This window comes from Sardina pilchardus, chromosome 3 (genome assembly GCF_963854185.1).
Source record: "Sardina pilchardus chromosome 3, fSarPil1.1, whole genome shotgun sequence".
Classification (NCBI taxonomy): Eukaryota; Metazoa; Chordata; class Actinopteri; order Clupeiformes; family Clupeidae; genus Sardina; species Sardina pilchardus.
In genome coordinates this window covers 35,331,662-35,357,612 of record NC_084996.1, presented here as the reverse complement: position 1 = coordinate 35,357,612, position 25,951 = coordinate 35,331,662, and the positions used below count along the sequence as shown (strand labels likewise).

General features: G+C 44.3%; 1 protein-coding gene across 1 annotated transcript; it reads right to left on the bottom strand.

Moving 5' to 3' along the window:
* Window positions 1-12,100: 12,100 nt before the first annotated feature.
* On the bottom strand, window positions 12,101-24,737 carry LOC134075989 (golgin subfamily A member 6-like protein 22). The gene is made up of 4 exons (XM_062531012.1): window positions 24,537-24,737; window positions 23,298-23,495; window positions 22,890-23,177; window positions 12,101-12,184 (listed from the first exon to the last, which is right to left on the bottom strand). The coding sequence occupies exons 1-4, from the start codon at window positions 24,735-24,737 to the stop codon at window positions 12,101-12,103; spliced, it is 771 nt and encodes a 256-aa protein (XP_062386996.1).
* Between the last annotated feature and the right edge of the window lie 1,214 nt (window positions 24,738-25,951).

Sequence of the window (25,951 nt, the reverse complement as noted above, 5' to 3'; positions counted from 1 at the left end):
CAATCACTGTGTTCGAGTCGATTTCAACTTAATTCTCAAAATTCTGAGTTTAATGTCGACATGTGGACTCATGTGGCCCTAATTCATACTTTGCACATAAAGTCACAACTACTGGCTGGTGGGCAAGAACATCATTCTCCAGCAACGAGACCCAGTAAACTATAAGGATCTTGCAAGGATGTCGCAAAAGTTTTGAAAGTTTGATGTTTTGAGGTGAAAACGATTCCTTATCAAGCTGTCATTCGCCGGCAGACAGGGAGTACATATTCAGATGATGACTTCATCACACAACAGAAAAGAGTACTCCTTCGTAACCTGCACCACGCTGCTCCCAAACATGAGGAGCTACTCTTGCAGTGGACACTGACAACCCTGAACTGAATCTCTGTAAACATCACTTGTCTTGGGGAGGGTACCTGAGGTCGAGTCCTTGGTGACCTCATACCAGGCTGAGGGCATGGACTCACAAACTCATGTAACACAGTCTAATGGAATGGGATGTTATTCCAGAGACAGGAGTGGGATGTTATTCCAGAGACAGGAATGGGGTGTTATTCCAGAGACAGGAATATGAAGTAATTCCAGAGACAGGAATATGAAGTAATTCCAGAGACAGGAATGGGAAGTAATTCCAAGCAGGGGATCTTGTTCATGAGGATGCATTCTTATTCCTGACTTAATAAACACTGACAGCTTGTATTACAGGTTTATTTGCTGGTAAATCCAAAACAAAACATGCTGTGTGTGTATGAGGGGGGGGCTTTATCTGCCAGCTGTCAAGGCAATGACAGCAAAACTGGAATACTTTGCTGTGTGAATCGCAGTTGTGCTACATTCAATTATGTGTGAGATACTTTATCTCTCTGTTCTCTGCATGTTTGATTCAGACACGTACACCCACACCCACACACACACACACACACACACACACAATCCTTCTCGGATAGCTAAAGACCAACAAGGCTGACAGTGATCATGGGAGTGATCATGTGAGTGTTTTTCAGCTTCTATATAACCTGTTTTATTAGCAACCCTATAAGAGCATCTAGAGTTTCCTGTTTCCCACATTTCTACAGTATATGGACCCAAGTTCTGATTACAAATCATGCTCAGTTTTTACTATATGTAAATATGTAGATCATCTGTTTCTCTTTCAAGACAGCATTGGTGTTTAGAGATGTGGTACAAATTCACACAAAAAATATTGTAACCAGCCCTAGCTCTTTGTCTCTATCTCTCTATGTCTCTATCTATCTCCCCTTCTCTGCTCTTCTCGTTTTGTCTAGTTTTACAAATTTGTTTGTTTACAAATGTATTTGTTTGTTTTATCCGCCTATCCTCCTTTTTTTCCTTGTTCAGTGATTTTGTGTCGACTGCCAAATGTATGAGGCTGGCTGATACAGCAGCTGCACCCAAGCCACCATGAATGCATCCATGAACACGTGGCCCGCATACAGCCTCTGCATGAATAGACATAGAGAGCACAAAGAGAACAGTGCACGAGCAAACAGAAGGCAAATACAAACTCATATGAGCACACACACACACACACACACACACACACACACACACACACACACGCACACACACACGCACACACACACACACACACACGCACACACACACACGCACAGACACACACACACACACACACACACAGGTGAGACGATACAAAGGGATGGTGGAAAAGCATGGTGGAAAAATTCATAAAGAGAGAGAGAGAGAAAGAGAGAGAGAGAGGCTGTAGAAGCAAAAAAAAGATTACAAGAGAAACATGAGGGAGGAAGAGAGAACGTGTCACTCGAGGAGACAGAGTGAGACACAGTGAGACATGAAAAACACACGTCTTTGAGAGGGCGAGCAAGTGAGAGAGAACAAACACAATGTGTAGGGTTACACAGACAACATGAGAGCCTGGCTGGTATACAGCACAAATGTCCACATGGAAGCAAGGTCTCTAACTCTTGTTGTATCGGCTGTTCTCCACTCTCCAGGTAGGTCTTCATGAGTGGATGCACTCAAGCGTCTCCATGAGTGTAAACCCTCCTAAAGAACTCAATTCAAATGCATACTGGGTCAACAGACATCCTCTTAATAATGAATATTTATGGATTAGGTGCATTCATTTGGACAGGAATGTGTAAATTACCTACACACCCACCATCTTATTTCACCTTGAAGGCCATTGGGTGGAACTTTCCATGTATCTAATTTTAAGCTTGACCAGAGAAGAATATAATGGCATGTTTAGGCAACCTGGCAATGGGTTTCTGGTAGGACATGGTCTCGATGAATCTCATTTCGTCACTATTATTGGGGTCTTGACTGTGGTTTACTAATTCAGATCAGATGAAGGACTGGTGTAAAACAGTAAGCATCCAGGACATTGGGCAGAAGGTAAGGTATTGGAATTACAAGCTCAACATGTCAGATGGCAATATACGCAAGCCATCATGAAAGGTAGTTCCCAATACTACTTGATGTACTGTAGGTCTGTTGTGTTGCGCCAAAGGATCTTTTTCACCTTCACCAGATGCATTTTGTGGAATTCACTTGGCTCGGTCACAAATCACTTCAGACCCAGGTGACTGTGGCAGCCTTATAATCCTGCAGGCATGTAGGTTCTGGTTTGTAGCCTGGTTCCCACGGGACTCCGTGTGGACAGCCTGTGTGCTGCGGGTCCCTTGGGCCAGTCTCAGTAACTGATGCACACACCGCTTCACTTCAGCGAGGCCACCCGGGTGGATGTAATTCCGCGAAGTGAGGTGAAATTGCATAGCCTTCCCATTGGGGACTTCAGTTTTACGGATGAAGACATTGACACACACACACACACACGCGCACACACACTCACAAAGATCACATCTATGTGTACACGTGAGAGATAACTACTCGTAGAAACACAAATAAGTAACCGATAAAAGAAGATGGGCATATGCTGTAACTTTTAATCATGACCTTTCATGATTGCCTATGACACAAGAATAGGTAAATACCATCTGCCGCCTCTCATTTTACGCCTTTCCCATATCGTTTGCTCAGCCCACTTTATTTGTTCTTTTGTGGCTTTGCACAGTGCACAAATGAATGGTATTTATCAAAGTCAGAGACACAGGACAAGTCTTGGAAATGTGATTTCATTGGCACAGAGAGAGAGTCTGTTCTAATGAGTTTTGTCCACATAGGATTTATCAGAATAGCTATTTACAAAAGTAATACGAATGTGTATAAATCAGAAATTAAAGGTACATTTACTGATTTACTGATTTGCTTGTTTGTTAGCTAACTAACATTTATTAACACAATACATATTTTTTGTCATTTTATTCACTACAACAGTCTTTATCCATGCCCACTGTGAGAGCAAATGACAGAAAGGGAGCACTACACATACGGACAGGTGGAGTAATCTGACACAATCACAACGATAAGTAGACGAGACAGAGCCGAAGAAGACGACAGACACAGAGAGCGACGGACGACGATAGATAGAGTGAGATAAAAAAAAAGAGTAAGAGTGAGAAGCAGTCAAGGCTCGGGACTTAAGGGCTTAAAGGTTTGTCAGCTTCTTGGACGTGTGTGTGTGTGTGTGTGTGTCTGTGTCTGTGTCTGTGTCTGTGTGTCTGTGGTCCGCACATGAGAGATCACAGCCGAACTCTCAGGTGTGATACCAGCAGCTTGAGCCAGCGCTAGTGTTTGTCGGCCGCATGTTTGGACTTGCCAGGGACAAGAGGGCAGATTAAGATTCTGTAACCTGGGCCAAACTTGCCCTCCAGACACAAACACACACACACACACACACACACACACACAGAGAGAGACACTAATAGAGTCACTCACAATGTAAGACAGGCACTCAGGCTCTTTATGAAAGGGTGTCGAGGAAGCCACTGCTCTCATCACAGCCTAATAGGGAGGGACACACAAACACTTCCATGTGAACGCAGACACAAACACAAGCGTGCGCGTGCGACACACACACACACACACACACACACACACACACACACACACACACACAGACAGAGGTCTAATCAGTTGTCTACCTTTTCTGACAAACACACAGCTGCACCTACAAAGACACAAAGGTATGACTACCACCTCCAATTGTTTTGAAGCTGATCAAGAAGTGAGACACTGTGCTAGAAAAGGTGTGGGTAGAGCCGGGGATATTGTGCAACCATACGACACACACAGACACACACTTTTTAACTTGTCTTATAGTTAGGGCACAGATTGCCATCTCATATTGTTAGCTCATGTGATAAAATCACACATTTTTGCTACACTACCGTCAGCACACGCCCGTTCCTTTGTTTATCTTTACAGCTACAACACCGCACCTGGCCAAGCCCAGGCTCTCAAGCCATCTGTCTGGCACAAACCAGCCACAGCTAAAGAAAATGCCTCTTTCTCTCTCTCTTTCTCTCTCTCTTCTCTCTCTCTCTCTCTCTCTCTCTTGAAGAGGCACAGTGTGTATACAGCTTGTTCCCTCCATCTCTCCTGCAGTCAAGTCTGTGAGCGCTTGACTCGTGTGTGTGTGAGGAGTGACCAGAATACTTATTGGTGCATCTTCTGCCCGCCTTTCCCCGGCTGCTTGGTTATGCACGGCGCTGCGCTGTGCTGCACTGCCCAGGCTTAATAAAGCAGTTGATCAACATGGCGCTCTTCCTGTCATGGCCAACATGCCTGTTAAGGAAGGGCAACATTAAAGCAATATGAGAGCCATTAACATGCATTTACTCAGAGAGGGGTATGCATGTCACGCACAAACACACATAAACACACACACACACACACACACACACACACACATATGTGAGCTCTACAAAAAGCCATGCTATACACACATATGCATAGGTAATGCACACACACACACACACACACACACACACACACATATGAAAAGACAGACACAGCATGCAACTTGACCCCTAACATCTTGTCACAGCATGAATTTGAAACAGCAGACAATTCTACCAGAGACATACATTCACAACACACACACACACACACACACACGACCACAGATAAACAAGAGTGTTAATGTAATTAGCTTCAAAGCAATAGACCACACAAGGAAAGCAATTAGAGGCTTTGATGAAGAGATTGATTGTTAATATTTAATCAGCCATGCTGGAGAGGAGGGCTGTGTCTTTCATGTACAGTTTAACTGGGAGGGAGCACCCAAGGACTAATTGCATCGTCCAGCTCGTTGCTGTGTAATAAATCTTTATCAAAGCAACTTCTTCACCCCTCTCTCTCTGTGTGTGTGTGTGTGTGTGTGTGTGTGTGTGTGTGTGTAGTGAGATTTATTGAAAGATAGCAGAATCAAAAGATGTAATTGTGTTTACATGGTCATGTAAATGTTAGTGTAAGTAATTGCTTCCAGGCCCAAAGGCACTCTGATACAGAAACAATCATCCACCATCCGGTTGTGTGTGTGCGTGCGTGCGTGCGTGCGTGCGTGCGTGCGTGCGTGCGTGCGTGCGTCCGAGCGTCCGAGTGTATGAGGAGCATGTTTGTTCATACGTTTTTAACACCAATAGTACATTATCTCTCTCCAGGAGTTCTGAGAGTGGCTCTGTTGGTCTGTGTGTGTGTGTGTGTGTGTGTGTGTGTGTGTGTGTGTGTGTGAGTGTGTGTGTGTGTGTGTGTGTGTGTGTGTGTGTGTGTGTGTGTGTGTGTGTGTGTGTGTGTGTGTGTGTGTGTGTGTGTGTGTGTGTGTGTGTTCATCCTCAGCCTAGGAATTGGTCTCACGGGAGGTGCTGAGACAGAACAAAGCCTGTCAGGAGAAGTGCGGCTGGAGTTAGATTTTAGCCTGATGTGCCGTGCAATGCTCTACACGCTTGGGTGATGAGAGATTGAACAGCCGCTTTCTCCAAACAGAATGGATACATCTGTCAGGTGTGTGATAGTGAATGTGTGTGTATATGTGTATGTGTGTGTGTATGTGTGTGTGTGTGTGTATGTGTGTGAGAGAGAGAGAGAGAGAGAGAGAGAGAGAGAGAGTGTGTAAGTAAGTAAGTAGGTGAGCTACAGAGTTAGACACATATCAAATATCACATGGGATTCCGTGAAAACCAATCTTCTGTATCTACTGTATGCTTGAAGTGGCTGGCGTTCTCTCTGGTGCTCAGTGTAGTTGTATATGGAGGCAGGTAACAGGCAATCTGATCCAGTTCACATGCGCTTTCAGCTTTGTCTCAGGGTTTAGAGAGGTGGAAGACTGATTTTTTTCACCAGAGGCTGAATCTGTATTTGTCCAAATGAGACTCAGAGAAAGAATGAGAGGAGAAGAGGACAGCAGAAATAAAAAGAACAAAAGGGATGGAAAGAGAAAGAGAGAGAGAGAGAGAGAGATGAGTATGCATCTTGTAAAGCCAGACTGATCTTTCTGTAAAACGGTATTTCTTTATTCTACACTGATTGAAAACAACTTCCACACCATCACAGAAGTCCATCCGCAGAACCAATTTCCCAGTCCATCCACAGAACCAATCATATACCAATTGTTTGAGTTTGTTGATGTTTGTGTGTCTGTGTGTACAGGTATGTGTGTGTGTGTGTGTGTGTGTGTGTGTGTGTGTTCAGAAGCATGGAGTGTGTATGTCATGAGAAACATGCACTTTGCAGATTTCCACTGTCTTGCGTCATGTGAAGCCTTCACAATGATGGCCTCCCCAGACTTGCATGGCTGCCATTCCACACCATAACTCCACTCCATTACTGATCGGGATGAAAGGGGAGAACATTACAAAAGAATGTGGGAATATAACTCTGTTCCCTGGATATCCACAGGCTAGTTGTAGGGTGCTAATAATTCCAGGCTTTCCCCTCCGGTAGCAGACAGAGTGATCTGAATGTTCACTGCTTGTGCCCAGAGATGGTGCTGGTGGACTTGTCGTTCTCTGTGGAACAGTTAATCCCCTCTAGTGGGAGGCTAATGGATTCACTATGCGTCTGAGATGGATTGCTTTGGTCTTGAGCCCAGATGACCAAGGATCCGTGTGCTGTGAGCAATGCAGTTGTTTGACTTTTCAACTCATCATCTCTCTCTCTCTCTCTCTCTCTCTCTCTAAGGTGATTAAACACACACACTCTTGCTCTCTTTCCCTCTCTCTCTCTCTCCTTCTCTTTCTCACTCTCTCTCCTTCTCTCACTTTCTCCCATCCCATCCATCTGCCACTGTTTTCCTGTATATGTCTTACTCTCGCACCCTCCCCCACCCCCTCAGTCTCCATCTTCCCCCCACCCTCTCCCTCTCTGTCTACGTTGTCCTGGGTAGCAGCTGTTGCATGGAGAGAGTGGGAGGTGCGGGCTACCGGAAATTAGGAGTGCAATGGGACGTTTATCTGATACCGTTCCCTGGCAACTGGCAGGACAAGGAGCGACGGGAAATAAAACAATGCTGGAGAACATGAGGTTGGTCAACAGAACACGGTGTATTACATAAAGAGGACACGGCTATAGCCAGGACCTATTACCCTCCAACCCTGCACACCCACACTACTGTCACAACTCTACACTCTAAAACTAAATGTGTTGTCCCTATCTGGACACCGAGAGAAAAAACAACTCAAGTTGTACTGTTTTCTACAAAGGTTGTGTTACTTTCAACACATTTTGTGTAAAAAAAATCACAGTTTTGTGTTTAAAATATGGTACGTTGTGTTGTTTTCAACACATTCCTTTTCAGAGTGTAATGCACAAGCAAAACAGCTAGAAAAGAGCCCTCTTTAGACTTTAACTCGCTGTATAAGAGCACCCTAACACCACCCTATCCATCACTATCTGTCTCATCTGCTGAACAGAGTGGACGGGCCATCTGGCATCCCAGGCTCTTTCCCAGTGGGACTTTAAATGTATTTATTTTTGAATTAATTACATATGTCACAAGCTCATGAAGTAGATACACTAGTTGCTTCTTAACAGATACTGGCTGCCCTAATTACTAGGCCAACCCAGTCTTTCAGATGGATTGCTTTGGTCTATTTCATGAGCTTGTGACATATGTAATTAATCAACATATTTGGCTCAGTTTTATAAATAGTGAGACAAAATGGAAAAACGAAGTGCAAACAAGATTTTATGAAAATTATAACAAAACAAGGTAAGTTCTCCTGCCAAAATGGCATATCTGCGGCACTTTCTATGAAGACACTGTTGTGCAAAGTGAAGGAAGTGAGATGGTCTATGGTGAGGTGAGGTGCAGTGTTACGCGGGGCCAGTATTGCTGTGTCTCCTGTGCTTGTTTTCCCCTATAGGCGGAGTGTTGCGCTGTGGTCGCGGATGACGCGTAATTGCTGGCACGTCCCTCCTATATTTAAACCAGCCCGTATCCAAGATGTCGCTCTCTCTTTCCATCGGCTTGGCCTTCTTGAGACATGCGGGGCACACTACACTATACACTACATTACTTTAGTTAATTTAAAACCCTTAAACTTTGTTGTAAACCTTAAGTTCTTTATATGTAAATACATTTACTTCAGTTTAAGCCCATGGCGATTATATAGCTTAGGTTTCTGCACGTTTTTAGTATTAGTTAGTGAGCGTAGTTATTTAGTTTCCTCGGAAGACTCACCCTTATACTTTGCCCGGGTTTATGTCCGCTCGGGTCGGGAGCCAGGCAAGCTCCCTCCGCTAAGACAGTAAGCGCCAGGTTTTCTTTTGTGTTATCCTTTTGTCTTAATAATCGCCATGCTTTCGTTGTTATTCGTTCACTCTTAACTTTCATTAAATTGAACATTTGTTCTTCACCACCGGACTCTGTGATTTTATGTTATGCTGTCCTATCATTTTACATGGACTCGTAACAGCAGGAAGATGAGGTCACGGGTGAGTGGAGAAAGTGAGGTGGTCTAAGCATAGACAGTGATATGGACAGAGCTATCACGTGGACGTCAGCAGAGACCGAGGAAGCAAATTTCAACGTTTTTTTTTTTTCTTCTATTTCCTGCATATTGTACTGTAGGTCTCCTGCGCAGGCTCAGGTGTCATACTGTACATGTGACGTAGGCACGTGGTCTGACCGAGTCTGACCTATGGCGACGCTTTACTCTCTCTGGACGCATGCGCATTACCACCTTAGCATTGATTTCAGAAAAATATGTATTACTCAGCCGATAAGACAGTTACGAGGTTATAACGCCAATATCACAATGTTGTATTTACTCCAAAAATAGAAAAGGTTCGTACAAAGGCTTAAAACACTTCAGCTGTTACGTTATTTCATGTCAAAAGTGGCGCTTACGCCCCATAGGATTCATATGACCCCCCTGGTTAAATAAAGGATAAATAAAAATAGTTAAAAAAAATGGAATGGCTAGCTAGCACTGGTCTCCTATTTACCATGGCGGCGGCCATACTGTCTACACTCTCCGAACGTTCACCTGCCCCCTTGTTGCTTTGTTCGTCTATCAGATTATATGGTGGCAGCATCTCTTTATCACTTCTGTTGGGACCTACAATTATAGCATTTTGAAGAATTCTGGTGTGGCCATGGCAGTCACTCAAATCATGATTCAACCTCAAGTGTTCTCCAGGGTACTAAACCTTCAACTTGTCCGTGCCGGCAAAGAGCTCGTTATGGCAATCAGAGCGCATACTCAACCATAGTGAGGGTACTCTCACACCTTATTCGATAAAACTCATTCATCTCTTTAATGATTCATAAACGTCTCACAAAACTAATAGGAATATTGAATCTACGCTGAAAGATATTTACATGCTGAGATCAACTGTAGTGGGCCGCTCTGACACAAAATGTCACAGACAATTTTTGTTGTACCAGTCCCATCCCTGTTTATCTAAATAATAAATAAAAAAAAACACACACAATACCAAATTGTCCCAATATTTTTTCTCATCTGTATGCTCACCGCTTACAACGTAGGTTGAGCAGCAATTGGGCAGAACAATGCTAACTACCAGCGCAGAGGGAGCACTGTGCCTCTCTTCATCAGCGCATGTAGAGTCCCAGGGCACTCCACCCCACTCTAGCCAATCACAACACGCAGAGCCACCAGCACTCTGGCAGCTCCACTCAAGTGAGCTCTCATCACCCTGGCATCTCATCACCATCATACACACCAGCAGCAGCATCTAACACAGCAATAACACACCCACGGTGAAACGCATCCAGACCAGCACGCGGCTCTCCGGGAATCAATTTAGCCATTTTTACACATACACACACACACACACACACACACACACACACACACACGGAATAGCACACCTGCCCTGCATCTTCCGCCAGCCAGCGCACCTGCTGCTGCAGATGACCACATGGTGTAGAGATTTACACACGCTCCAGCTGAGTCGTGTCACACACCCAGATCACACACACACACACACACTATAGAACACACACACACACACACACACTATAGAACACACACACACACACACACACACACACACACACACACACACACACACATACTCTCCCTATAGAGTGAGCCGTGTCAGACACCCAGAACACAGACAGACACACACACACTCCCTATAGAATGGTGTTTGTGGCTCTGATATAGCTCGAGGGGCCATCATGCATGCAGTGACTACAATGATGCATTTATGACAGCGGCTCCATAAAACATTTATGGGTGCTGAGTTGGGTGAGTCGATGGACCCTTTGTGAGCTGTTGTGCTGTCTTGTGTTTACAACTCTGTGTTATTGTCTGCAGACAGGAGTCTGGCCCATTGATCTATTTAATGGCATGCGCCTCAGACACCATTTATTGGGATTGCAATTTCTGTTTGCAGTTTGTAATGGTTATGATAGTGCATACATTCATAAGCATAAGTGAGAAAATGCATGCACACACACAAAGACTCCAACTATAAAACAGCCCACTCTTTAACACTGATTCTCTCCACTTTGTACCCTGCCTGGCCACACACACACTATTATTTCGCTGGGCCGCCTTTAGTTTTGATTACGGCACTTATTGCTGGGGCATCGTGTACACAAGCTTCTGCAATGTCACAACATTTAATGTCACAACATTTAATGCCGTTCAGCGTTGCATTCATTTTTCGCCATGATCTTGTATTGATGATGGGAGATTTGGACCACTGCGCAGTCTTCTCCAGCACATCCCAAAGATTCTCATTGGCGTCAGGGTCTGGACTCTGTGGTGGCCAATCCATGGGTGAAAATTATGTCTCATGCTCCCTGAACCACTCTTTTACAATCTTAGCCCGATGAATCCTGGCATTGTCATCTTGGAATATGCCCGCGCCATCAGGGAAGACCAAATCCATTGAGGGAATAACCTGGTCATTCAGTATATTCAGATAGTCAGCTGACCTCATTCTTGGGGCAGATAGCATTGCTGGCACACATTACCTAGACCTGACCAACTGCAGCAACCCCAGATCATAGCACCGCCCACACACACACACACACACACACACACACACACACACACACACACACACACACACACACACACACACACACACACACTGTATGCAGTGTTATAGATAGAGGAGTGTCAGCATGTGAAAAGACAGAAAGCTGATAGAGAGTTCTTAGAAATACACTGTAGGCTGGACAAATCAGCTCCACAGCTATCAGCCACCCCAGCAGCTGTCCTTCCTCTGAATAGAACAGAATGCACAGAGAGAAGGCGCTACGGTCCGGTGGGTGAGACGTCAGCCCTGAGTGTGTGGTCATTGAGACGTCGCTCTTATAAGGGCTTAGGGAGACAAAGAGGCAGATTAGACTAGTTTCAGCTTGGGCAGTGAAGACAATGTGGAGCCAGTATGTACATAACCCATGGACAAACTGTGTAATCTCACACATGAGCAAACATCTTCGTTCTCGTTGTGTATTTTTCTCATTTACTCATACATACTGTATACACAAACACACACACACACACACACACACTCTCTCTCTCTCTCTCTCTCACACACGCATGCACGCACACACGCACACACGCACACCCACGCACACACACACACACAAACACACACACAAACACACACAGACGCAATCTTGTGATAAAGGCCATGGTTTATGGCCTGAGGAGGATGATTGGATGAAAGCGGAGAAAGAAACACCTTTATCCTGCTTTTGTTGTAAAGGTTAAGCCTCTGATGTGGACACGCTCTCCTCATCCCCTCTGCTCCGCTGTTGACCACTCTCTCCTCCAGCGCTGCCCAGCCACACCTGAGAGAGTACGGCGCGCAGGAGCGACCACATGACACAGTGGTTCCGCATCAAACCAGACGCCGTTGTCTGACCGCCGTGCCACGTGGGGTGTCCGTGGCTGGCATTGTTGTGCCAGCGTCCACGTGATGAACTCCTGCCGGGCTGACATGGGCATCAGGCATGGCCACCCAAGTGTGTGTCTAAAGGTCAGCTGGCAGCTAATACAAATCAAAAGTGACTGTGTGTGTGTGTGTGTGTGTGTGTGTGTGTGTGTGTGTGTGTGTGTGTGTGTATACATGTGTGTGTTTGTATACATGTGTGTTTGTGTGTATCCGTGTGTCTGAGTGTGTGTGTGTGTGTGTGTGTGTGTAGAGAGCACCCTACACAGTTCAATGTGACCCAATTCCAATTTTATGGTCTTATGTGGCACAGTTCCAATGTGTATCATGAACATGAAAAAAGCTGAATATCTGAAGAATCTGATATCTTCAGATCAGTTTCAGGCCATAGTCATACTGTATGTGAGAATAAATCATATATGAATTGGATATGTGCCAATGTGACTGTCGTCAAAACAGATGGCACATTCCCTGTCATTTTTAACTTACATCATGGAAAATGCCCACAATCTCAGTATTTACATTATACATAACACACATAATAGCTTTCGCATGCACAGCAGGTAGAACGTTTGAAATTCAAATGAAAACAGAGATGGAAAAGTTGCATTAAGAGCTCTCGACACTCTCATTTGTACCTATTTTGCAGACTTTTCAACAATATGAAATAGCTTGATAATGCAAGCTTGTGTTATTTTGTGTGTTTACAGTGCCGTCTGTATGTGTGCCTTCACTTCGGTCTCCAAAACCCCTCTGGTGCGCATGCAGGTTGTTTCAAATGAGTGAATCGTGTGATCACAGATATCTGATAAGGGTCACTCTGAAATGTACGTAGATGAAGACAGGCAATCTAAAGAATCAGATATAAGCAAAAAAATCCGAACATGCGGCCTGCCAGTGTAAACATAGGCTGTGTCTGAAACATAAGTACACACGCTGGGCAGCGTGCATTTTCCGGACGTTACGTCAGAATAGACTGCCCGAAAGTCAAGCGCTCTCACTAGATGTGTACTTTGTTTGCCGTGATTTCCAAGCGTGCATCGATGCATTTTTTTTGGCCTGAGATATCCCATAATCCATTGCGCAGCGCAGGTCAAGCTCCACACGTCATGCAAATCGTCAAGCGACACCCCCCCCCCTCCCCAAGTCAGGTGCCGCCAACTAGTTTGTGCTGTCCAAATGTAGGGACGCATACTGAGGAGCAAGCTAACTGAGACGCTACTGGAAAGAATGGTACTATCCAGCGTGCGCCCTTGACTTTTGGACAAGGCCGTAATCTAAGCGCAGACTAGTCAGGAGGTGTGGAAGGAAGATGCAGCGAGCAGGGGTCATGAGTCAGGGGTCAGGGGTCAGGGGTCAAGGGTCAAGGTTATGCTCAATCAGAGCCCCTTTAGGGAGAGCCGGTCCACTTCCTATTAACTCCATTGTACCGGATTGTTCATGCAATCTGTTGAAATTCCGCTGGGGGCGTTGCCGAGCAAGTGATAAATGAATTGTGGTCTATGGGGCTAAGCGGCTAGAACTCGTTTTTTTCACAGTTGACAACTTCATTTCTTAATGTACATTGTCGTAGTAGCTACCTGAGTATAGGTTTTCCACTGGAAATGAAATAAAAAGTCACTCATGTCCTTTCTGCTTTTCATAGGATGGGCCGTTTTCCCTGTAACATGCTAGCATTTAGCTCATGGATGCTCGCGACAATCGCGACCGATTACGACCGTCGTGAAGCTGAACCTTCTTTTAGGGCTATGGCCGTAAAGTGGTTCGCTTGTGTCACGTGACATGAAAACTTTGAAAGGGTTTTTAGGAATAACAACACATATTGAAAATTGTATTGGTCAGCTGATTGTCAAGTCAAGTTATCCTGCATCGCATGCATTAATGCAATTTTAGGAGAAAAAATTATATAACGAGAAATGTGGTACTGGGGGGTTCAGCTCCATTGCTACCCATTTATTCATCACTTGCTCGCGATCGCCCTCTAGTTGCAGTACCATGCGGAAGTATTTCGCTAGTGGTCCTTCTCCCCTTATTAGACATTCTCTGGCTCAATGCTATCCCAGTAATATTCACAACTTGTCTTCTACAAAACAGAACAGGGAGCATTATAATATTGCTTTATTATATCATACTCACATTCTGTCCAAAGAAGACAAAGTGACACACTCACAAAGCACTGTTTAAATTGATATTATTAGTCAAAATGGTTGGTTGTTTAAGCATAACAGAAATATTCTTATCTGTGGCATGTCAATTGAATTTTGAGTAGACCTTACATACTGTATAGCATACTACTGTATATACCTTAACGATATGTATGTCCTTACTTCTGAATATTCATCCACAGTTTTCTCACATGTACTGTATGTAATAAGGTTTTCATTCCCATGAGGATGGAATTAAAAGCTTTGTTTACCAACATCACCACACAGCTAACTTGAGGTACATAAATAAACATATATGCAAACACAGAGAGAGAGAGAGAGAGAGAGAGAAACCCAAACACACACACACACACACACACTGACTGCTCCGCCCTACAGCTACATCCGTTCCACTTCATCATGAGCATTACACTTGATTAAAAGCCACACACACTCAGGCACGTCATTAGCATTTCCCCTCCTTCCTCAACTTCAAGGTGCCCTTCTTGGCACGCAAGTCTGTCACAGGCAACATTGTTTCATGTCAAGAGCTGTCAGAATGTGTGTGTGTGTGTGTGTGTGTGTGTGTGTGTGTGTGTGTGTGTGTGTGTGTGTGTGTGTGTGTTGGCACTGCCAGCCTCTGCCAATTGGACAGTCTCCGGCTAGCTGTGTGGCAACATGGGAGGAGCCCCCCATCCCCGGCCTTGGACGGTTTCCTGACTACCCAGCAGCTTTGCATGGTAGTGAAGGGGGTGTCTTATCTGGATCAGTCTTACACACTGTCATGCGGTTAACACAGATGATGACACTGACAGGAAGCAGTGAGATGGTACATGCACACACACACACACACACACACACACACACACACACACACACGATAAGTGCCCAAAAACAAACTCATGATCAGATGCTTGGCTCCAACTATTCTGACAATAGTAAGTCAGTAAGGTCAGTTCTACTTTACTGAATTGATTGTGCTTATATCTCTGTCTCTCTCTGTGTGTGTGTGTGTGTGTGTGTGTGTGTGTGTGTGTGTGTGTGTGTGTGTGGCGTAGGCGATGCTTTATGTACCCTTGAATGTCAAAGCTGTACTTTCTCTGAGAATATTTGAATCCTTTCTGTAAAGAAATTTGATTGGCCAGATTCAAATAAAGAAATCAAGTGTGTCTGTCTGTGTGTGTGTGTGTGTGTGTGTGTGTGTGTATGTGTATGTGTGTGTGTGTGTGTGTGTGTGTGTGTGTGTGTGTGTGCATATTAATTTGCTACGCCTATCTGCAAAGCCACAAGGTTTTACCAAAAAGTACTTTGTAAAGTTTTAAAGAGGCGTTCCAGGAAAACTCAATGCACCGAGTAAATCTCTCAGGCTGCGAGTTGAAAGACTGGAGATGGAAAAAGCAATACAGACACGTTAAATCAGTGAAACAGATAGGCTGATACGCACACGCACACACACACACACACACACACACACACACACACACACACTCAATGTCTCTCTCTCTCTCTCTCTCTCTCTTGGCTGAAACACTGAAGGAGAATTGCTTTTTGCATCAGCCTCTATTTATGCCCTTTCTCTCTCTGATTAGTGATCCAATCCTCTGCTCTACTCTGCTCTTCCAAGCTCGTCTTTCACCATTGTGTGTCCCATCGTGCAGCACAGCTCTGGCTATTGCAGGCAGCTCCACGCTCATCTGACGCCTTCCATTGATCTCTAGTGACTTCTCAACGAGCGAACGGATGGCACAGGAGGACAAGAGAGACGGTGGCTTTGAAACCGGGAAATGAGCAGGAATGGAGGGAGAAGAGCGAGAGACACTGAGAGAGAGAGAGAGAGAGAGAATGAGGGGATGAGAAAAGAAGAAAGGAACTCTTTCTCTATAATGATCTTAGCTTTCAGCCCTTATTCCAAATGTCTGTCTGTTATATACATCAAGGGGGAACGGTTGGCAAAGAGAAGAGAAGGAGAGTAGAGAAAAAAAGGTAGATAGACAGAAAGAGAAAAACAAAGAGATGCATGAGGAAAGGGTTCTTTCCCCTTCTCTGACACAGAGACGAGGCTGCAAGAAATGGAGGAGTTAAACAGAGTGGAGAGACAGGGAGGAGGGTGAATGTCAGATCTAAAGAATGTCTGGTTTCTAAAAAAAATCTTTGCAATCGTAAATCGTTCTTCACGATATAAAACACATTCTAGTCCGTTTTTCAGCTGAAGCAGTGTATTGACTTCCACAACAGAGAGCATTAAGGTCTAGCACTTCTCTCTGAGCCTTGCCACACCGAAGGAGCTGAGAGTTAAAGTTAGTGGCGATAACAGATTCAATTTCCTGTGTGTCTCACCTTGGATCGAAGTGAACACCTCTTTATATAAGACTGCAATAAAAGTGTCCTGCCCTGCCCTTGGTCTCTGAGGGGGAACGATGACGGTAAAAAACGGTAAACTTTTCTAGCAGATGGGAGAGGGACGGAGTGAGGGATGGACAGAGGGGCAGATGGAGCGAGAGAGGGAGAGAGAGAGAGAGCACATGAGTTACCGCATCTAAATCAAATGACAGCGCAGTGGAATTCAAACGCCAACAGAGGGAAGAAATAAAACTAAAGATATAAAATTGTCCTTCCTCGGGACTCAGTACTCACACACACACACACACATACCCCTCCACCACCTCTCATACACACACACACACACACACACACACACACACACACACACACACACACACACGCAGTGGTCCAGTTCTGTGCTCTGTCTTTTTTGGGAACAACTATGAGCAGCCATCTCTCCAACTTAAGAACGTAACAGTTGTGTTGAGGAACATTCTTCATATCATGAGATGAGAGGTGCTGTTAGATAAGGACAGAGATCCACTCGGCTCCTCCCAGTCTGCCGGGACACAATCAGTCCATCAGTCCATCAGTGAGTCCATGACACCATCCATCAGAAGGCCCTGTGTTCACTGGAGCCAAGTCCCAGATGAGGGCGCCATGCCAACAGTGTCCCATCATCTCCCTCCAAAGACCACCTGGACAGTCTCCACAGGACACCGCCGAGAGAGAGAGAGAGAGAGAGAGAGAGAGAGAGAGAGAGAAAGTTGTTTCCTTTTACTCTTTCCTACCATATCCCACTTGACCACTCTCACACAATTACAGTACTGTTTATGCATGATTATGTGTGTGAGTGTGTGTATCAGAATGTGTGTGTTTATGTGTATCTTTTAGCAAAACTCTGTTGATCTCTCTCTCTCTCTCTCTCTCTCTCTCTCTCTCTCTCTCTCTCTCTCTCTCTCTCTCTCTCTCTCTCTCTCTCTCTCTGCATGCCAAACATGTTTTGAGCCAAACTCCAACTCATTAATCAGCCTCAGGTGTACCCTTTTAAAATTAATTAGCTGCCCGCTCCTAATCACTCGTCTGCTTTCAATTAGACAGTTTACCCAGCACCGCCTCCCACGCCGAGCCCGGAGTAACGAGATGGTGAAATCCTGTTAGCATAGACGGCAGCTCCAGCAGCCCTCCCCAATGGAGCGAGTCTGTATCCTGAAGAGAGCGCCGGGCCGCAGTTTGGCGTTAATTTGCATCTCAGATGACTTTTGACAGTTTTGTGTAAAAATATGTGAGGCACATTAATAGAGCTTCTGTCTTTGACATGCTGACAGTCCTCTAACACTGCATACAGTGTGTGTGTGTGTGTGTGTGTGTGTGTGTGCCTGCGAGTGTGTCTGTGAGGTGTGTCTGCCTGTCCTTTTCATTCCTTATGACCTGAAAATGGTGGTGCCACTCCATCTCTCATTCTCCTGTCTGTCAGGATTTTCCTCACTTGATTTGTCCCTCGGCCCCCCGAGCAGCAGGCCCCCCCCACCCCACCACAGCACTTCCAGCTGCACACAGAGTACACCCCACAGCAGGTCATTTCCCTGCAGCCTCACTGACCATGTTATGCAACATACTCAGAGAATGAGGAAAGAGAAATGCAGAGAGGAGAGAGAGAGAGAGAGAGAGAGAGAAAATGAAACACAGAGAGAGACAAAGAAATGAGGTGAGAGATGCGAGAAGGAGAGCAAAAGGGAGAAAGTGAGCGAGAGAGAGGAAGAATGGGAAAGAATGACAGAGTGAAGACAAATGACAGCATTCAAGACTGTATACTGTGTGTGTGTGTGTGTGTGTGTGTGTGTGTGTGTGTGTCCACGAGCACACTGTGTCACATGTTCACGTTGTCTGTAGGTGCTCTTGTATGGGGTGTAAGTGTGAACACTGCGTGTGTGTGTGTGTATGAGTTTACTGCACTATGCCTGTGTGTATGAGTGTAGTGTACGTGTGTGTGTGTGTGTGTGTGTGTGTGTGTGTGTGTGTGTGTGTGTGTGTGTGTGTGTGTGTGTGTGTGTGTGTGTGTGTGTGTGTGTGTGTGTGTGTGCCCGTCTGCTTTACTGGTCTCTCCACGCTGTTGCGTGTGCACCGTGGAGCAGGATGTCCACAGGCCCAGCTGTCGCTTCCCATCAAGCGGCCTCATCAGACCAGCTCACGCCGGTGACTCAGCGCTGATGCAGAGAGAGAGAGAGAGAAGTCGGGCACCGCCGAGTCATGCCAAGAACAGACGAGAGACGTGTAATCCCACTAAGGTGCAGTAACATGGAAAACTCATTTCACACACCTGCAGTAAATCTGAAATGAGTGGCTTATCTGGCGCCTGAAAGCGCCTCGGGGAATTCCACTCACTAATCCTGCAATCCCACCAGGAAAATGGCATCCAATCAACAGCTCCATGCACCAACAGACGGGCGCTGAGAGACTGAGGGACTCAAGCGGGACGGTGGAGTAAAAAAGGTCACGCAAGGTTTGATGTTGTGTGTCAATGTCAAGGTTATGTTTGTAATGAATGCGTACAACATTTGGATGTTGAGTTGTACAAATATCTAATGAGTCATCATCTAAATATCATACTCCAATGAGTCATCTCAATATCTAATGAGTCATCATCTAAATATCATACTCCAATGAGTCATCTCAATATCTAATGAGTCATCACAGTATCATACTCTAACTAGATGTACCGCAAAGTGGTACAAAATATGACTGCCGCACAGTCCTGCGCATTCTCTCCACAAAAATGAATCACGCTTGTCAATTTGTTTCCATCTCCTACTCCATCCAGGCTGTTCCTATAGGCTAGATTATTTTCTCATGAAGCTGCTTTGAAGCACATGCAGGTGGGCCTGAAAATATATTTGTCATAACTTGCATATCAAATTATCTTGCAAATTATGACACATATTAATACAAATATTAAACAAAAATATTTAAAATAGTTTAAAAGAAAAATGAAAAAAAAAAAAAAAATGAATTTCATGACAAATATTTTTTAGGCTACCTTTATACAGAAACGATCTGAACCAAAAACGCAAAAGTGCCGTTTCATTTTCACTCCTAATTCCGCATTTAGACGAGCGTTTTTGGGTGAAATCTGCGTGCAAACGGAAACGCAAAGAAAGTGGGTGACATTTCATGTTTATCGATGCAGTATTCACGCCATATGGCTAGGTGGCAACACTATCAAGACCAAGCGCCTGCATATAATCTTTCTACTTCTCTTCCACCTGTTCACTCCTAGCCCGCGAAATACAGTAAACAAAACAACTAATTAATGAAAGGACTTTTGAATGTTAATTACAGCGCCTATAGGGCAAGTTGAAGCTCTGCAGGGATTGACATGTTGATGTTTTCGGGTGTTGTTGCATGCTTGTCACGCCATTTCTATGTGACGAGAAACGCAGTTTTGCTTTTTTCATTCTTTACACGGTGGCGCGAGAGCGGAGCATTTTTAAGATTTCCTCTCTGGAGGGTGGTTTCACTTTCTTGCGTTTTCAACCCTCCACAACGCCGTTACCATGTAAGCGATATAGGGCATCTGCAAAAATGTTTTGCGTTTTTAACCTGTTTTCGTTTCCGTGTGAAGTGCCCCTTGGATTTAGATGGTTTTAAAGTTGATATGTCAAAAGAATATCAAATTGGTGAGTTCTGTCAGGACCACTTGACCACTTGACCACAAGTCAAAAATACACAAGACAGAAATATCTTTGGAACCAACTTTATTTTATATTTGGCGGTATGGCTCTGTTCAGAGGAAATTCCCTGTCTTTCCATGAGCTCCATGGAAAGCCAAGACAGGGAACAGCAGCATCCTCAGGGGGCTACCGTCCCAGTTTAAAACTGGGAGAGTAACTATATTCCCCCTTGAACAGGGCAAGCAACAATGACAACAGTATGACATTATTTCCATGCTGAGTAGAACAGCTGATGTGGGCTGGGTTTGGAATAGCCAATTAGAAACTGAGAGCAGCTGACAGCGGGCTTGACTGCACGGTCTGCCAGAACTAACGTGTGCTTGATTTTTTGTCCTTAAACCAGCCAATCATCTCTTTCTTCAACAGTTTGTTCTGGTTGGAGTATATTGTTGTGCCATTATATGCATCAAGGATCTTGTCAGCTTTATCATTTAGTTTGAGAACGCGGGCCAACTGGGCTTGGCTTTTGGCATATTTCCTCTTCATCTTTTTCTCTTTCTTGTCTTTTTCCCACTCAAGCCAGTATGACTCCATATTTTGTCTTGTTGCCTCTGTGTCCAGTAGGCTCTTGCGCTTCTCCTGCTCTCTTTTGGCCCGGCTCGTGTATCCTAGGAAAGCTATAGAGAGAAAAGATTTGATGACTCATTAAGGCATTAAAGGGATAGTTCGGGTTTTAAGACACGAAGTTATATGGGTTCCCTGTCAGCAACGTTGTGCATCAGCACTGACTTACCCCGCAACAGCGTCCTGTGAGCCGAGAACCCATATAACTTTGTGTCTTAAAACCCGAACTATCCCTTTAAGGTTAGCAGAGGACTTAAAGGATGATGAAAATATGAAGGCACACAATTTAGATGTAGCCTGACGTAGCCATGTAGGCTGGGTAAACCCAGCCCAATCTACCGCCGATTTAGATTTTGCCCTGCAGCTCAGGCTGGAAACCTACACATCTATCTCTCCTGCTTACTGCCTGCATGCTGGGTCCAATCACCAACTGGCTTGTCCACAAGGCGCACCCAGATCGTTGGTCTGATTGGTTGAAGGACTATCCAAGCGTACGGAGTCATTTGAACTATGCCCATTGATCACGCCTTTTGTGCAGTAAAAATAAAACGCAGACTTCCCAGACTAATGTTCAATCTTAAAAGATTGAGCTTAGTATGATGATAGCCAGACTAGTAGCCATACTCAATTCAATTCAAAATTTGAGTCTGATACTGCATGGTTGGGGTGTGATTATGGGGCGTGTTTCAACTGATAGGGGGGAGAATGCCTTTGCACTCAATTGGATAGACCTAACGGCCAAACAATTTAATCAGTGAACTTGCTGAACGAGCAGGCATAGTTGCTTCTCGATGGAACAAGTTTGTGAATTTCCCAACCTCAAGTTTTGTGGGCGGGGTTACATTTGGGCTGGCTTCCAGGTAAATTTAGATGTGTATCTAAACAAGGATCTCAGTCAGAATATTTACAGATTTATTGGGTACTTACGTTGAAAATAAGGTTCTTCACCTTCCTCCTCTTCTCTCTTGATGGTCCTCTCAATTTTTCTCTCATTCCTCTCTTTCACCTTTTTATTGACCCATCCCAGGACCCTCCTTCTTATACTCTTATCTGGGACCGGAACATCTGTCTCATCCTGTGATTCCTCACTGTTCTCATCACCACTCTCATCACTATGCTCATCATCAGTTTGTTGGCAAAATGTTCCCTTGTCCTCCTGTTGCTCTTCCTTGGTCTTACTCTCCAGTTCTTGTTTTTGTCTCTGCATTTCTTCCTCATGTCTCTTTCTCTCCATTTCCTCTTCCCCCTGTCTCTGAATTTCCTGTTCTCTCTCTCTTTCCATTTCCTCTTCCCCCTGTCTCTGAATTTCCTGTTCTCTCTCTCTTTCCATTTCCTCTTCCCTCTGTCTCTGAATTTCCTGTTCTCTCTCTCTTTCCATTTCTAGCTCCCTTTGTCTGTCCAATTCCTCCTGTTTTTCTAATTCTTGGCGCTGCATTTCAGCCTCCTTCCGTTTCTCTTTTGCTCTCTGAAGCTCAGGTCTCATTTTCTCCTCATTTTCATTATCTCTTCTGTTTGATTCTTCAAGCCTCCTGGCCTCTTCTTCAAACTTTTTCTCCAGCTCCAGTTGTCGTTCCTGCTCTTTCTGGATGGCCAACTTTTCTTGGTACTTGCGCCATTCCTCTGGGTGCCTAGACCAGTATTTCTCCTCTTCGTCTTTCTTTTCCTTCTCCTCTCTCCTTTTAAGCTCCTCTTTCCATGCCTCTTGTGCCTCTCTCGCTCTTTCTCCTGCATTCATCCTGGCCTCCCTCTGTTTCTCCCGCTCTTTCTCCACGAGTATTTGCCATTTTGATTTGCGGGGCAGTTCAGGGTTGAGTGTCAGTGCCCTAATTTCTTGGTGCTCTACCTCAACCTCTGTCTCCAACAGAGTTCCCTCTGTCTGGGCTTTCATTTTTTCCTCATGTGCCTTTTCGTCTTTGTTGATTTCTTCAAGTCTCTTTGCCTCCTTTTCCCACTTTTTCTCCAGCTCTTGTTGCCATGCCTCTTCTTTCTGGATGGCCAGTTTTTCTTGGTGCTTACGCCATTCCTCTGGGTGTTCATACCAGTATCTTGCTTCCTCATCCTGCTTTTGTTGCTCCTCTCTCTTTCTTTGTCTCTCTTCTGCCTTTCTCATACGCTCACTTTTAATCTCCCTCTGTTGTTCTAGGATAATGTCCAGTTTATTTTTTCTTGCTTCAGTGTCTTTTCTTTTCATATCTCTGTCTGTCTCTTTTTGTCTCATTTCCATTTGTCTGTTTATTTCCTTCTTTTCTGCCTCTGCTTCCATTTGTCCAGCGTCCACTTCTTCCCTTTTCATTTCCAATTTTCTGTTGTCCATCTCTGCTTGCCTATTTTCAATTTCGCTCCTCTGGATCTCTAGTAGTCTTTCTGAATCTCTTTGTTCTCTCTCATTCTGTACTTTAAGCTCAGACTCACTTTGTTCTTTCACACTTTTCTCAGTTTCCTTCAGTTTCTTTGCATCTTCTCCCCTTTGTAACTCTTTTTGAAGTTCTTGTTTTTGTTCCATCTCTCTTTGTCTTTTCTCATCTTCATTGTCATCATCTATTCTTTTCTGTTCCATCTCTCTCTCTTTCTCCTCAATATACCGAAGTCTTTTCGCTGCTTTTCTCTCCATCTCCAACATTTCCTTTTCCATCTCTCTTTCTTTCTCCTCAATATACTGACGTCTTTTTTCTTCTATTTTCTCCATTTCTAGTGTTTTCTGTTCCATCTCTCTCAGGCTCTGTTCCATCTCCATGTTTTGCATCTCTAGGAGTCTTTCTGTCTCCTTTTGTCTGTCCTCTTCTATTTGAATCCGACTTTGCTTTTTCTCCTGCTGAAGCTGTTTCACTCGTTCTTCCTTCGACTTTGCCTCTTCTTCTGCCTCCTCTCTTTGTTTCTCAATCTCTCTGCATTTCTTTTTCCACTCATCATCCTTTTGCAGGGCTTCTTTTGCCCTCGCCTCCTCTGTTTGCTTTAAGTCAGCATTGTTTTTATCCTGTATGTGTTTTTCAATGTCCTTGACCCTCTTCTCTATCTGTGCTTCTACAACTTTCTGTAACTCCAATTCCTTTTGGTTCTCATTCACTTCACTCTGGCTTTGCCTCAGACTCTCCTCTTTTTCTTGTCTCTTTTTGTCCAACTCTCTCTTCTCCATATCTCTCTGTCTCGCCTCCTTCTCCAGTCTTTGGATATCCATCAGTCTTTCTATCTCTTTTTCTTTTCCTTTTTCAATTTGAAGCTGTCTTTGCTGTTCTTCCCTCCTTAGCTCTTCTAATCTCTCTTTCTCTTTGATGGCATCCTTTTCTGCCTGTTGTCTCTGTTTTTCTATCTCTCTGTATTTTGCTTCCCATTCCTCCTCCTTCTGTTGGACTTTTTGTCCCCAGCTTTCCTCCATCTGTTTTAGCACATCTTTATTTTTCAATGTCATTGTTTTCTCCATTTCTTTGAGCTTCTCCTTTTCTACAGCCGCTGAAGCTTCTTGTAATTTCAGCTTATATTTTTTCTCATCTACCTCCTTTTGTTGGTCCTCCAAAAGTCTTTCTCTCTCTCTTTGCTTCTCCACCTCAGACTCGCTTTGTTCTTTCAAGCTTTTCTGAATTTCCTTCAGTTTCTCTACATCTTTTTCCCTTTGTAACTCCTTTTGAAGTTCTTGTTTTTGCTCTATCTTTCTTTGTCCTTTCTCATCTTCATGGTCCATTCTTTTCTGTTCCATCTCTCTCTCTTTCTCCTCAATATACCGAAGTCTTTTCGCTGCTTTTCTCTCCATCTCCAACTTTTCCTTCTCCATCTCACTTTCTCTCTCCTCAATATACTGACGTCTTTTTTCTTCTATTTTCTCCATTTCTAGTGTTTTATGTTCCATCTCTATCAGGCTCTGTTCCATCTCCATTTTTTGTATCTCTAGGAGTCTTTCTGTCTCTTTTTGTCTGTCCTCTTCTATTTGAATCTGACTTTGCTGTTTCTCCTGCTGAAGCTGTTTCACTCGTTCTTCCTTCGTCTTTGCCTCTTCTTCTGCCTCCTCTCTTTGTTTCTCAATCTCTCTGCATTTCTTTTTCCACTCATCATCCTTTTGCAGGGCTTCTTTTGCCCTCGCCTCCTCTGTTTGCTTTAAGTCAGCATTGTTTTTATCCTGTATGTGTTTTTCAATGTCCTTGACCCTCTTCTCTATCTGTGCTTCTACAACTTTCTGTAACTCCAATTCCTTTTGGTTCTCATTCACTTCACTCTGGCTTTGCCTCAGACTCTCCTCTTTTTCTTGTCTCTTTTTGTCCAACTCTCTCTTCTCCATATCTCTCTGTCTCACCTCCTTCTCCAGTCTTTGGATATCCATCAGTCTTTCTATCTCTTTTTCTTTTCCTTTTTCAATTTGAAGCTGTCTTTGCTGTTCTTCCCTCCTTAGCTCTTCTAATCTCTCTTTCTCTTTGATGGCATCCTTTTCTGCCTGTTGTCTCTGTTTTTCTATCTCTCTGTATTTTGCTTCCCATTCCTCCTCCTTCTGTTGGACTTTGTGTCCCCAGCTTTCCTCCATCTGTTTTAGCACATCTTTATTTTTCAATGTCATTGTTTCCTCCATTTCTTTGAGCTTCTCCTTTTCTGCAGCTGCTGAAGCTTCTTGTAATTGCAGCTGATGTTTTTTCTCATCTACCTCCTTTTGTTGGTCCTCCAAAACTCTTTCTCTCTCTCTTTGCTTCTCCACCTCCATTTGCATCATTCTTTGATGTTCTGCTCTCTCCTGGTCTTCAGCTTTTCTATCAAAATCTTTGTTCTGATTTTCATTTGCCATGGCCCTTTTGTTCAACTCCTCTTTCTCCCTCAGTTCCATTTCTCCCTTTTTCTCTCTCTTCATCTCTTTCTCTCTCTGCTGTCTCTCTTCGTCAATCCTTTGCTGTCTCTCATTCAAACCTTGTTCCATTTTTTTCTGTTTTT